The 15,137-nt window shown below is 46.8% G+C and overlaps 1 protein-coding gene across 1 annotated transcript in view; it reads right to left on the reverse strand.

Moving 5' to 3' along the window:
• RBP1 (retinol binding protein 1) overlaps positions 1–15,137 on the reverse strand; it is a 134,938-nt gene that overhangs the window by 78,218 nt on the left and 41,583 nt on the right. The window contains exon 2 of the mRNA XM_069213792.1: positions 6,065–6,243. Within this exon, the coding sequence (XP_069069893.1) occupies positions 6,065–6,243 (179 nt within the window). The remainder of the gene's footprint in view (positions 1–6,064; positions 6,244–15,137) is intronic.

Here is a 15,137-nt window from a genome sequence, read left to right on the forward strand (position 1 = left end):
TTCGTCATGGCGGAGGGCGGTCTGAACCACAGTGCAACTCCTCATTGGTTAACACTGCATTCTATGGAGCACAGGGGCCAATGATGATCACCGCCGGCAGTGATTACCGCGCGGACATGACTGCCATTTTCAGATGCCCATGTCACTTGTCTCCTGACTTCATCCGATCAAGAATGTCACTGCGTGAGCTGCTGTGTCCTGTGTCAGTAACCCACAATGGCCTGTGCTACAGGGGATAGGTCTCCAGCCTTCGCATTCGAAGAACTGGAGAAGCTTGTGGATGGGGTCCTACTCTTGTATGGACAGTTGTAAAGGCCTCCAGATCAACAGGTGAGAACCTTTTAGATATTTTGGATGGGACATTGCTGTATGTAGATGTATGTGTGTGTGCATGCAATGTGTCCTTTAGGGAGTGTTGTTTGCGGCATGTAATATGTACACAGAGGTAGGAGTGATGTGTAAGATGAATGTGGGACCATTGCAGTATGTACTCAATTGCTGTAACAGAATGTAGTGTGTAGTCAATAGTGTCCTTCGGTCTGTGTTTCCTATGCAGGTCAGCACCCATCAGAAGAAAAGGTTATGGCGTGCCATCGCCAAGGACGTGCGGCCCCTTGGGGCCCATAGCCAGCGGAGCACCCTCTGCAGAAAGAGGTGGGAGGTCCTGCGACGCTGGGCCTGGAAGACCATGGAGGCCAGCTGGGGATGTCCTCCTAATGAGGGAGGGGTGTCCGTCGAACCCCAACCCCACTAATGGCCCACATACTGGTGGTGACCAACTCAGAGTTGGATGAGCGATTGAGGGCAGCACAACAGCCACAAGGGGGTGAGTACACACTGTGTACATTTCTTTCCTGATGCCTGGCATGGTCTTTGGGTGCAAGGTAAGAGTCAGTGTATGCCTCAGTATGCCCTTGTAGGTTAAGTTTTCAAGTTCTGCATAGCTATGGTGAGTGGTATGTGCAATTAGTATTGGTCATTTGCTGTTATTCCAGCTTCAGTAAGGGCCTACATCTTGACTCACCAGTGTTGGAGTAATGCTCTGATGTCCACTGCCTAGGTAGTGTGACCTGGCTATTGCACATTGTGCAGTCACTTTGTTGACAAAGGCAGAGCTACACTACTCCGACAGTCAGACATGGATTAGTGAGTCTCAGCAAGTGTGCAGATGGTTGTGTCTTCAGTATTCATTTCAGCTGTTGTTCCCAGGCAATGGTGTGGTATTGTTGTTGTTACTGCATAGTGTAATTACCAATGAGTCATTGTGATGTGTATGCCATGTGTTGCTATTGCTGTTATTGACCCTGTGCTCCCTTTCTTTTTCCCCACCACCCCTCTTTTTCGTCTCCTATCCTTGTGTGCATTAGCATCATCTGGTGAAGGAGCAGGAGCAACGGCGAGTGGGGGAGCTGCAGCCCACGGGACCCAGGAGGCAGTGTCCACCGATGCAGAGGGGACCAGTGGGTTGGAGGGCAAGGGGAGCACCACAGGGGGAAACAGAAGCAACAACAACTGACTTCAATTCCTCCTCCGATTGGAGCTCCCTGGTGGTGGAGGACCCCTATGGGTCCACCCCAGCATCGTCATCTTCCACCACCCCCCGTTCCAGCACCGCCCTCCCAGTAGCCCCTCACCCAGTTGCCCGTGCCCGCTCACCCAGGAGGGTGGGTGTCTCCTTTGCCACAGGCACCTCAGCCCCTGCCCTAGTTAGCCCTGCTGCCCTCATAGAGGAGGCTATTGACCTCCTGAGATCCATCTCTCGAGGGCAGTCAACCATAGTGAATGCCATCCAGGGGCTGGCATCCCAAATGCAGCAATGCAATGCCTAAATGTAGGGAATTCACGGTGGCTTGGCTGGCCTACAGAGAGTTTCAGGCTCTGGCCTCCTCTCTGACGGCAGCCAGTGTCCCTAGTTTTTCCGTCCCCCCTCCAACTACCTGTACCCAGACCCACAGCCCTCTCCCCCCACCCATCCCAAGCACACAATCAGACAGGCATGCACCCAAGATAACAGACAGGAGTCACAAAGACTAGCACAAGCACCACTGATCACACCGCAATCATACCCACAGCCAACACCCAGAAGCACACACAACAGCCACTGCTTCCACTGTCGACCCCCCCTCCAACCTCACAGTCACTTCAGCACTCACACCTGAAAGCATTGCATCCTCACTCCCAGATCCTGACACCTGTTCAGCCTTGCCCCCAGTCAGCAAAACAGCAGACACACAGGCTAGGACCCCATTCACCACATGTGCAGTCACCACCACCATCATATCCACATGCAGCACACCCACCTTACTTGCAAACCCCACCCCAAAATACATTCACATGACCGGTTTGCCCTCTCCCTCCCTCTCTGCCACCCTCGTCCCAAAACACAAATGCTCCCACTCAGTAACAGCCATCCACCTTACACATGCCCACTTTGCATCCACCTACAACCCAGTCCAGCACACCTACACCTCCGACAACCACTCCCTCTACCTACCTCCACTCCCAAACCACCTCCCACACTGTACCTAAAAAAAAATTCCTTCCCCGCCTTGACCTCTTCTCTCCTCCGGACTCACCCAGTGTTGTGCCTAAACGTAAGGTCCTGCTCCCCCAGCCCAGCTCCTCCAGCTCCCAGTACTTCCAAGGCCTCTCTAGAGTTGAAAATGTCACTTCCTGCTAAAATGAAACACCCACTATGGAGCACAGGGTAGCAACTTCCACCCCCGCTAGAGGCCCACTTCCACGCCCCCTAAACAGCATACCAAGACCCCAACCACCTCCAAAACCTAAGTCCAAGGACCCCCGCATCCAAGAAAACCCCCACACCCACCCCTTTTGCCCCCTGAGGTGTCTGCCTTCCATATTAATGTCCCTGCCCAGTGGGGTCACTTGGGCTGTCAGGGGTCAAGTTGGGCCAATGACGTAGCCTGTGTATTTGCATGGACAATTGGACTGGACATTGGCCCTTTGTGTGAAGGTTTTGTTTTGTTGTGGGTGCTATTCTCACCAGGATACAGTTGTTGACTCACAGCTATTTGTCCTGGCATTTTTTTCTTCTAGCTTATGTTATTGTTGTACTTTTTAGCAGATTGTTCTCCTTGTGTGTGGTATGTGTGTGTGTATTGTGTGTTGTGTTGTGTGTGTTGTGTGTGTCACTCTCCCCTCCTTCCCTTGTGTGCTAGGCGGCTGTAGTCACCGTCGTCATCTTCGCCGGCGTCGCTGCTCCTGGACTCCCATCAATGGTACAGCATCGGCATGACTTCCAGTTCAGGTTCCATGGCAGTCGTGGACTCCTCTGTGTCCCTGGAGGGGAGTGTCTACTTTTATATGGGTCGTTTCGCCAGGCTTTTTGTGGCAGTGGTTCCGCCCTGGAAATCCTGGCAGTCTGCCATGTCGTAATATGGTGGGCAGTAAACAGTGCTCCTCCGGGCTAAAGATGGGGACCGCAGTGCTTGGTGGCCCGACTACACTGGCGGTGCATTGGCTGTATACGGGAGGGATCACCGCTGTGGTCATAATATGGCAGTCTTCACCGCCAGCCTGGCGGCGGTACTACCGCCATTTCTGGGTTGGCGGTCAGGTGACTGCCAAAGTCATAATGAGGGCCTTTATTCTGTTAATTTCTTAATCTGTTATTTTCTAATTTCTCTTCAGACGTTTACACTACTTAAGGTAGTGGAGTCATGTTCTTGTCTCTCCTGAAGGAATTGTGATTTCTGATGTCAGTAGCCGCTAGTGACCATCAAAACATGGCAGGAAAAGACGAAATTATGAGATGGGGTTGGCCAAATTATGTGGCAAGAAAAGTCCAGTTCTGAATTTACAATGCCAATAGCTCTAACTCAAGAAAATGCAAAACCTATTGCATTGCAAATTCTTTTTTTTGTTTTTTTAACATTCTGTATCTTAAGAAGGAAGCAACTAGCAGTTTTTAAACGTTGTACACATAATAGATGGAACTTGTTTGAAATTAGATTCGCTTTAAGATTAACCACTGCATTTTCATAATAATTTCGATACCCAGATGCACCCCTAGTACAGTAGGTAGCCCTTTTGGTGATAATGTTTTTCTACTGCAGTTCATCGTCTATGGCCTAAGTTAGCTATCAAATGTTAGTTCTACTTTTAGGGCCTCAATTGCACGTTCTTCATAACTGTATCGTTATCGATCGTAAGTGATAAGTAACGATACCTGGGGCTTGTTACTTGTGTGATTGAATAAACATGGATAATTTCTGTTGCGGGTTATTTTTCACCTGATAAATTGCGGCAGGGCTGACCTACTCGGTGAAAACTCCGAATTGTCAGATTTTTCTAAACTTTTCTTACATTTTCCTAAGCCAGACACTTGTGCAAACAGAGGTTTGTGTGGGTGTGTGAATTTAACAAGACATAGCTGAGGCCTGAAGTCTATCAGCCTATTGCTGTTTCTTAGTTTTCAAGACCGGGGCACACTAAGGACGACACTACTGGACACCCCCACATTTTCCACCATGCATAGCAATGCATCGGGTAAGCACTTAATTGAAATGCAATAATAAATAAGCTATCTACCCAAGCTCAGAGAATAAACATGGGCAATCTTTATATGACTAACAGAACCTGCCTTAGTCAGTTATGATTTACGCATGTTTCATGGACTACTTCTGAACATGTAGTATGAGTAAAAGACATTGCTCAAAAGTTAAAACCGCGCTTTTAAAACGGATAAAATGTTCAATGCATGGAGTCACTGTGTCACTTGTGTACACACATTGGAAAATGTGTGCAAAGCTGTCAGCTATTTATATCCGAGCAATGGACAATAAGCTGATGGTATAGGATGAAGCAATGAATTTAATGTAACTGGAGTGCGCCCGGCTAACTTGTGCCACAAGCATGGCTCACAATCAACAAGAGAGTTCAGAAATAAGAATAAGCAAAAAGGAGAATGACATTTAACCTGGACTTGGATGGATCATATATACCCATGTTAAGGAGAACTCACGAAGGACCATAAGAAGTGGTGTTCACAAAGACCCATTAAAAGGAGACCACAGTAACCATGACAAGGAGACAACTCATAATTATGGCGTGGAGGCCTGATGAGAAACAATGATGATGGATCCAAGAAGTAACTGGAATGAGGAGGAAACATATCTAACCACAGTTTAAAGACACACAAGTGACCAGGATTAGGAAGGCTCATATACCCACGATGAGAGCTCTCAGATAAACATGACAGGAGGGAAGGGACATTGTGGTCTCAAATACAACCATCACAAAGAGATTTCATGTTTAATAACGATAAGGAGAGCTCATAAATAACCATGTTGGGGGAGGGATGATCAGTACATAGAAGCATGATGAGGAGGGCTCTCCTGTGAGACATACTGGTTGAGGAAATCTCACACAGGTTGAGGATGGCTCATATATAAACAGTGATGAGCGATTACATACAGTACAAAATACAACTACAGTACCATCTTGACTACACCAAAAAAGCTCTTTAGGATTCGGTACAGCTGGGTGGTACAGGATGAGTCTACCAGCACTTACTAAAGTAGCATCTGCATGTAGATTAACACTCATAGGGCCACATTCTGAAACTTTAGTTTACAGTACATTTTGTACTACTACAAAACCTTCTACATATTGGTATTCACAAACTATGTTTGAAGTGTACGCCTCTGCCAGTCCTATCTTTTTAGGTGCAGTTCCCCACCCAGAGGGTGGAGTCTCCACAATGACTTTCTGCCAGTCATAAATGTGGTTGCAGGTTCGATGTCATAACTTTACAACCGTAATTTATGACTATTCAGACTCCACCCCCTCACTTAAAGGGGTGGAGACATGTATGTTACACTTTTGAAGCAAATCTACACTCAGTTTGTGAATACCAAAAACAGCAAATGTATTCAAAAGGGTGCAGTTACCTTTGTGAATCGGGCCTGCTATCTTTAGTATAAGAATCTGTTCCATTTTCTTTCAGTGAGACAAAAATACTTCCATCCTCCGAACTTGATCAGCAAATTCATTTTGCTCCATAATGTCTGCATATTACAGTAAAAGTCACAATACTTACTCTGCATGTGCGATCATCCACACCAGATAAATCCTCGTCAAACTCCTTCCCGACATGAAAATCCATGATATAGTTTCTGAAGGTACTAAGGGTTTTTATGATCATGTGGTCTCCATCCTGGACAATGTCTTTATCTGGTCTTAACAAGGTGGCAATTTTTCGAAGAGCTACATTGACATCTGCAAGTATGATAAACAAGTGTAGTCAAAAAAACACTTAAGAATAAGCATTGGCCAAGCCATTAAGTCTAACGATATAAAAGTCAAAGTGCTTCTTCATTGACTGGCAGCTTGGTGTGCGTGACCGATTTGGTGAAGATGAAAAATGCATCAGTGGTTAGGGACAAAGTGGATTGAGTGGGGTGAGGGATCTAAGAAACTGCTATGTGTGGACATGAGTATTTAATTAATGAGTGCAAAGATGGATGGAAGGAAGGATGAGTGAAAGTGTGAATGAGTGCATAGATTGACACAAATTACAGCAATCTTACAGGCTGATGCTTCAAGCAGCAGTAGGGATGGTACAAAATGATATTAAGTATCAATATTATGGAAATTTGTGCATTGCACACGGCTGTGCACATCAATACATAAGGCATCAGCGTTAAAACAATTACTAATATAATACATAACATTTGTAACTGAGTCAATGTAAGTGGAGATTCATCATTAAGTATAATGATCCAGACTTTCCCATTTTTTAAATCCACTGAGAAATGATCCCACTCCTTACCAGTAGGGTCTGCCCCTCTGCACACGTGAAAGGAAGTCTGACATTTTCAGACCACACTGCTTTCAAACAAAGCAGGAAAAACAAAACAAGTTTACCCTTTCAGCAGATAACAATAACCCTAGCGTTTAGAACTCACATACAAACGGCTTTAGAGGTCTGTGGACCGGATCTGCTGTTTCCAATACATACAGTATAGTATATTGGGTCGCTTCCCTGCTTTTGAACGGGTGGATTTGTTCCTATCGCATTTCCTTGCATCTGATTTGATGGCTTTATTTCATATTTTTTGTTTGTCCTGCCTAGAATCATTTCGGTCTCACCATGTTTTGATTGGTTGATGTGTTCTTCCCCTGCTGACAGCACACCGTGCACTGCGTAGCTTTCATTGCGGTGAGTGACAATGTTTCCTCTCTCAATGCTCCCTCTCCCCCCTCTCTTAAAGACCCACCTGTCTTCTCTCACTCTTATCCAGCATCTTCTTGCCACCGGCTCATTCTTTTGCTCCCTACCCCACTGATTCATTTATTTTTGTCTGACCACCATCCTATCAGCGTCAGACATCCTAAAAGGTCTTTTGACTATTTGGAGAATAATATACGAAAAAATGTTCAGGGGTCTTTTTTCAATTGTTTTATAGTTTTTCAAATCCTATTCAAAGATGGTCGAACAGGATGTTCTGGCATTCCACGGTTGCCATCTTCTAACAGGATTCATAAACATAAAATGCTTTCAAAGATGATAGCTGTGGATACACATTCATCCACGTGACCCTCTTTGAAAAGGAAGTGTAAAAATAAAATATATGTTTTAAATATTACTGCTGTGAATCAGTATGCATCTGCTGTGCCCATCTTTGAATTAATGTTATTTTACTTCTAAAATCCCATTGAAAAATTGCCACAGTCGATGCGTACACATTCGCTGCAACCATATGTTCCAAAACAAAAAGCACTGGTAAAGCCAATGGGTTTCATGGCCGAGACCTATTGGCTTAACGAATGCTTGCTAAAGGTTGAGGTACAGTTATCACCAGTTACCTCTTAAATGCATGCGATACTAAGAGTGGTCGAATTCAAAGGCAACACAGTCCCAACCTAAACTATTATGTGTCCGTCCTTGCTGTGTGCCTGTATCCCACCTTACACTATTTGTGAACCATGAACCTCACTGAACTGTCAGCTATGACTGCCAGGTTAATATTTGCAGATTTCCATGTCCCTTAGTTAATAAAAGAAGGAAGGATTCCTAACAACACTTTGAAGCAGCAGATGGGCAACTAAAAATTTAAAGCCATAGATGGTGCACGTGACTGCATTACAATGCTCATGTTTTCATACGAGCATATATATTAATGCAGGGGTGTGGAATTTATTAAAATATCTACTTGTCCAGGGGACAGGTTGCTTCTCAAATCTACTTGTCCTGTAAAAAGATCTACTTGTCCCTTTGGTGCCATGTAGTGTGGCGACAAATTATGGCAGCAATTAATAGCCTCTCTGATTATGCCAGGGCTACTACCATAGTAGGGCTTGAATACTTGGAGTTTCAATCCCTACTGTAGACATTTCCTTATTTTGCCACCTTTCTGCAGATCTGCATACTGGGGCTGGAGGAAGCAGTAAGCAATAGTTCCAGGGCTGGATGCCTTTGAGTCTGCAAACCTACTAACCTGCATGTTTTAAAGATTTTTACCAGCTTCTCTCTAATATTTTCCCATAATAAGAAAGGTTGGACATTTACTCCTGACAATGGCAGAATTAGAACTTCTTCCAGGGTTGGGAAGAAAGTGGCTGGAGGGAAAATGAACTTGCAAATGCTCAATAGATTTTCACATGAGCAAATCTACACATCGTATTTACCCACGCTAAAATACAGTTCACAAATATTTTATAGGGGTACGACATATACCATGGGTGCACTTTTGTGACTTTCTTTAAGAATTTGGGGCCACAAGTAGGTAGGTTCAGATTTGTGACCTGCAAATTGCGAGTCGCAAATCCGAATGTAGGATGGTGTCCTTGACACCATCTGTGATTCGCAAGGGCTTCGCAAATGCCTACATCATGAATAATCATGAGGTGGGTCGCAATTTGCGACCCCCTCACGAATGGTGGCCTGCTGGAGACAGCAGACCACCATGTCTGTGACTGCTTTTCAATAAAGCAGTTTTTTTTGTAATGCAGCCCGTTTTCTTAAAGGAAAAAGAGATGCATAACAAAAACGAAAAATGAAACGTTTTCGTTTCATTCTTTCAGAGCAGGCAGTGGTCCACAGGACCACTGCTTGCTCTGAAAAAATGTTTACAGTGACATTCACAATGGGAAAGGGGTCCCATGGGGATCCCTTCCCTTTTGCGAAAGTGTTAGCACCCATTTGAAATGGGTGCAAACTGCGATTGGTTTGCGCCCGCGTTCGCGGTCACAAAACAATCCTACATTGCACTGCGAGTTGCAATTAGGAAGGGAACACCCCTTACTAATTGCGAGTCGCAAACCCGTTTTGTGATTCGGTAACCAAGTTACTGAATCGCAAAACTGGGTTTGTGCATCGCAATGTGCTTTTTGAACGTCGCAAACAGCGAAAGTCGCTGTTTGCGACATGCAAAAAGCTACCTACATGTGGGTCTTGGTCCCCAATTAGGTCTGGTGTTAACAAAGACATTTTGTTTTTATTAAACTTCTATTTCTCTCTCTTTCGGCTGGCTTTACTGTGAGTGATCGCATTCTGCTCTTCCACAAGGAGCATATTGCCACACAAAGTAGTTTTGTTCAGTGTCAGGAACTACAGTGGCAATCAGTGACGTAACGAAACTGGAGGGTGCCCCTTTGCAAAGAACATGGAGGAGCCCCCTCTCCAGACTCACTCAGGGCAGGTGCTGTGCTGACGGGGCCCCCTGGAGGGCGGCTGCGGGGCCTTTGTTATGCCGCTGGTGGCAACATGTGCTTTAAGAGTTCAAAAACTTTTTGGGGGGGTTTTGCCAATGTTTGTTACAATGTTGAGGGCCTGGTAGCTCCCACAACAATAAAGTGTTACAAAAGCCATGTCAAAACAAGACACTCATTGATGAAACTAAAAGACTTATAAAAATATGTCAGATCAGTTGGCTTTGTCAGTGTTTGTTTATTTTCATGCTTCCCATAATTGTGTTGAAAATGGTTACACTGATTTTCCATTAGAAATATTTTAGGGAAATACTAGCATGCGTCAACACATTTTACTAAATGACACTTAATTTGCATATAATCAGAGAGCATTCTGGGAGCATTATACTTAGCCTCTTAGCCTAAACTTTTCAAACATGTGTGTACACGTTTTTTTTTTTTTGTACTGGAACCAACGTCAGTAGTGAAGTGTGACCTTAAAACATTTATTTACAGCACGCACCCTAATAATGAAGGCTTTCAAATAATGAACCATAAATACAAGTTCGAACAGCATTATCCTTTGGAAACACATTACCTCAACTGCAGAGAGTTCAACTCTCTGTAAACAGGCAGCCAAAGGGTTTGTGCTGCAGGGGGTTGGGCCTACTTGTCCCAAGGACAAAGTAAACATAAAAACTTGTTGCCCTTGACCCCAAACAAGATGTCCCGGGCGTCGGGCGATAGGAATTCCACATCCCTGTAATGTATCATATTTGGGTACATGTAGCTTTAACATTCATCAGAAATGTATGCATCAGTTTACATTTATGGATTAAAAAAAAAATAATTAAAAAAAATACGAATTTCCTACTTACAGCTTCATATTTCACAAAACTGAAAGGCTTACTTACCTGTGGAACGGACAAAGGTGAGACAAGCTCTCTCCCACCCTCTGGAACACTATCGCCGAGACAAGGTCACGGACTCTGCGAAACGGCAAATGGAGGAACCGCCAGGCTTCCATCCACTCGGAATATCACCTCCATGGCAACTATAATGAACTGAAGGGCCCACCTACAAAACGTTCAAAATTGCAGAACTGCTAGTTTATACCCCACCAAGGAACACCAACGCCACATTTGACTTCACAGACTGTAGGGTTCGGATGCAACACCGCAGAAAGAGGGGGGAAAGCCAATGTCAGCCCCACCCCGAACACCAACGCCAGGGTAAGCTTCATACACAGAAAGGCCTGGTTGTGAACCCGCCTATCCCTCCTTTGTGCCAGAACACCAACTCCAACTCCAACTCAAAGGCAAGCTTCACAAACTGAACGTTCTGGCAGCCAAACCATAAAAGGCAGAACGGTCAAACATCTCCCGAACCATGTAAACCGCCATAAGGGAAAGCTTTAAGGACAAATGGGCCTAGCTATGAAACTGCCAAAAGCAGAACCACCAACCACTTCCCCTCCCCTCGATTCACCACCACCAGGGTAGCTACAAGGACTGATGGGCCTGGCTACAAAACTGCAAAAAGTGGAACCCTCAAGCTACCCCAACCCAATACTGCACATCCAGGGAAGCTACACAGACTGAAGGGCTTGGCTGTGAAACCAACAAAGGCAAAACCACCAAACCCCAAATTTGGAACCAGCAAGCTTACACCACCCAGATATAAGCTTCATGGACTAAATGGCCCAGTACCCCGGAACACCAATAAAAGGGCAAGTTTCAGAACTGAACTGCCGGACAGTGAAATCGCCATAGTCAGAACTATTAAGCTTTCTTCCCACTGGGATACACTACTACCAGGAAAGCTTCATGACTGAATAGTTCAGCTCGGAAACTGCCAAAGGGAAACTGCCAAGCACTACCGCACCCCAGAACACCAAAGCCAGGGCAAGTGGCATGGACTGAAATGCATGGCTGCAAAACTACAAAAAGGCTGACCAGCCAATATCTCCTATAATCTGCAACACCAATCCAAGGGAAAGTATCACGTTCTGAAGGGGCCAGCTGCAAAACTGCCAAAATGCAGAAATACCAATCTCGCCCTTTCCTAGAACACCAGGGCAAGCTTCAGGGACTGAAGAACTCTGCTGTGAAACTAATGAAAGATAGAACCACAACTCTCCCCTACCAATGACAGGGCAACCTGCAAAGGCTGAAGGGCCCAAAAGCTGAACTGTCCCTCTCCCCATCAAACCGGTATACCACCTCCGAGGCAATCTACACAAATTGAAGTATCTTCCTGCAAATCTGCCAAAGTGGAAATCGTCAAGCCCTCTCCTACCTCAGACCACCAATCGTAGGCAAGCTTCAAGGACTGAAGAGACCAAGCTCTCACCCACCCTGGAACACCAAGGCTATCGTAAGTTTCACAGGCTGAAGGGCCTGGCTGCAAAACTGCAAAAAGGCGGAAATGCCAATCTGTCTCCCATCCAGAAACCAAAAAAAAGGCAGCTTCAGCGACTGAGGGGCTCCCCTGGTAAACCATAGAAAGGCAGAAATACCAGTCTCTCCCCCACCCCAGATCACCAACACCAGGACAACCTGCACAACTAGAGGGCCCTACTACAGGGGTGGCGTGGCTAAGATGGCAACAGGAACAGTCCCTTGAACACGAGGTCCGGCCTGGACCCGACCTTAATCCTGCAGGATCCTGGACAAGCTGGCCTCTCATTTCCCATTGTGGAGTGGAAATGATCCTTCCACAAGACCTGATGGAGCGGACTTCCTGGACAGCCAGAGGCAATCTGGCAGCGGTGGTCGGCAGAATGGCCTGTGTCACGGAGCATAAGACGGCAGTGGCAATCAGCCTCAGGTGGGGCCCTCCGGACTGCTTAGAGAAGCAGGGTATTCCCTCCCTCCCCCCCCCCCCAGGCAACTGGTGTTCTCCCATAGTGAGGCAGCGGGTGAAGGATGAAGTACCCGCTCTGTGGACAGCTTCTGGGCTCCCCAAGCGGGACATTGCAGTCAGAGGCCCACAGAGGCCTGCCGGAGCTGGGTGGTCCGGAAGAGTCGGAGGCCTGCAGTTAGTGAGTGGTGAGGCCCGCTGGGAGACAGCCCATGAGCGGGGGCCCTGTACTTGGGGGGGGGGGGGACCGCACTTGGGCGGAGATTGTGGGGATCATCTCTGAGCTGGTCGATGGAGTGGTTCAGACTACGCATGAATCCTACCTCTTGGGCATACGCGTTATGTCCAAAGAGGATGAATATCTGCATAGATTTGTGGGCCTGGCACTTGTGCTGTTCAACTGATAAATTGACATGTCCTGGAAATTGCAGGTGGTCCCCAAAGTGCTGTGTTGGCTTCACACCTTATTGAAATGGGCTCACTCCAAAGCCGATGTCCTCGGAGAGGCCTGTAGACGGGGAGGCGATGGGACTGGTGAACGGATCTGGGACATGTATATCAGAAACCTTGAAGTAAGGGAGGACTTGTGCCCCTTGTGATTGACCCAGCATATATCTTCTGATCAGTGACCACAAGGTGGGGGCATGGGTGCATGAAGAGGCTGGGGTGTCGAACCCTCGGGTAGACCCTGGTCACTGTGCTGGTGCTCCCAGCGTGGCCTGGGACTGGCCTGCCTTGCCCCCTGATGTGCATGGGTAGTGGGGCCATAGCGGCGCCCCCCCACCCGAGCGCCTTGCCTGCGAGGCCCTTATTTGGGATGATTGCATGCCTATGTCCAGTTGGAGTAGGTCCCGGTCCTTCCCTGTCTGAGTGGATTGATAGAGGGCAGGCTGGTGTTCCTCCCCTGCTGGATGCACTAAGAAAGAGGAATTGTGTATATGATTGACACATCATGGTACTGTACTCTTGATCTGCATCATACTGTTGATAATGGTTGTTCAGTGATTAGAACGTGACAAAAACTTTGACTCTAGAGTACAGGCTGGGTCCTGGACTGTATGTTGTGAATGCATCACGTTTTCAAAATTAATATGCAGATTATTTTTTTAAACCGACAACAAGAGACGGGCTGTAGTACTGCCAAGCTCTCACCCACGCTGGAACACCGAGGCCAGGGCAAATTTCATGGATTGAAGTCCCCGGCTGTAAAACTGTTAAAAGGCAGAACCTCAAAACTCATACTCCACTTCAGATCACCAACACCAGTGCAACCTGTACGTGCCAAAGGGTTCGGCATCAGAACTACCGGAGGAAGAATCACCAGGAACTCCTGCAAACCGGAACTCCAAACCAATGCAAGGCTGTGAAAGCTCTGCCCAGTCCTGGAACACAAACACCAGAGAAATATAGAAAGGGTCCGGCTGTGAAAACACTTAAAAGGCAGAACAGCCAAGCTCTACCCCACCCCTGAAGACCAATGCTAGGTAAATAAATTACACAGACTGAAGATCGCAGCTGTGAATACATGCAAAAACAACACATACGAACTGCTAAGCTCATCCATTCCCCAGAATATGAGCAACAGGGCAGGCTTCACAGAAAGATTTATGGCCTGAAGGGGCAAACTACAAAACTGCTAAAAGGCAAAACCACCAAGACATCCACTACCACCACCACTCCCCCACCCCAAAACACCAATACCAGGGAAAGTTTGACAGATTGGAGGTCACGGCTGTGAAATGCCACAGATGTATGACCTGGAATACAAAGGACAGGGTAGTCTTCACAGGCTGCACGTCCCAGCTGTGAAATCTTACAAGATAGGTTTTCATTTCTATCCCCCATTCCGGAATATTAACAACAGGGCAAGGTTCAAGGACTGAAAGACTGGCTGCTAAACTGCTGAAAGGTGGAGCTGCCAAGCTCATCCTCCACTCCAGAACAGCAACGCCAGGGAAAGCCTCATGGACTGAAGATCCTGGATGTGTAATTCCCAAAAGACATCCTGCCAGTTCACCTGCACCTCATAACACCAACGCCGCTCGCAAGGGCCAGGCTGAGAAACTGCCAAAAGCAGAACAGTCAAGCTCTACCCTACCCAGGAATATCAAAGCCAGGGCTAGTTTTATAGAACAGCAGGGCCAAGCTGTGGAACTACCAACCTTTCCCACACCCTGGAACACCCAAATCAGGGCAAGGGTCACATAATGAAGGTAGTGGCTGAGAAAATGCCAAAGGCTTAACCTCGAAGGACACCTCAAACTAGATGACCAACACCAGGGTACGTTTCAGACTGAGGAACACTGCTGTGAAATCTTTCCACACCCCCAGAACACCATAAAGCTTCATGGACAGAAGGATCTGGTTGTGAAAGCGCCGAAAGGTGGGGCCACCAATCTCTGCCTGACCCCAGAACAACTACACCAAGGCAAACTTCATGGGCTCAAGTACCCATCTGTGAACTCGTTGGAAGGCGTAAACACCACGATCTCCCCCAACACTATATACCTCTGCCAGGGCAAGCTTCACAAAGTGAAGGGCCTGGTGGTGAAAATGGCAAAGGCTAAACCGCAAAATTCTCCTGCAAAGCAGAACACCAATACAAAGGTAAGCTGCAC

Source organism: Pleurodeles waltl, chromosome 11 (assembly GCF_031143425.1).
Source record: "Pleurodeles waltl isolate 20211129_DDA chromosome 11, aPleWal1.hap1.20221129, whole genome shotgun sequence".
In the NCBI taxonomy this organism is placed as follows: Eukaryota; Metazoa; Chordata; class Amphibia; order Caudata; family Salamandridae; genus Pleurodeles; species Pleurodeles waltl.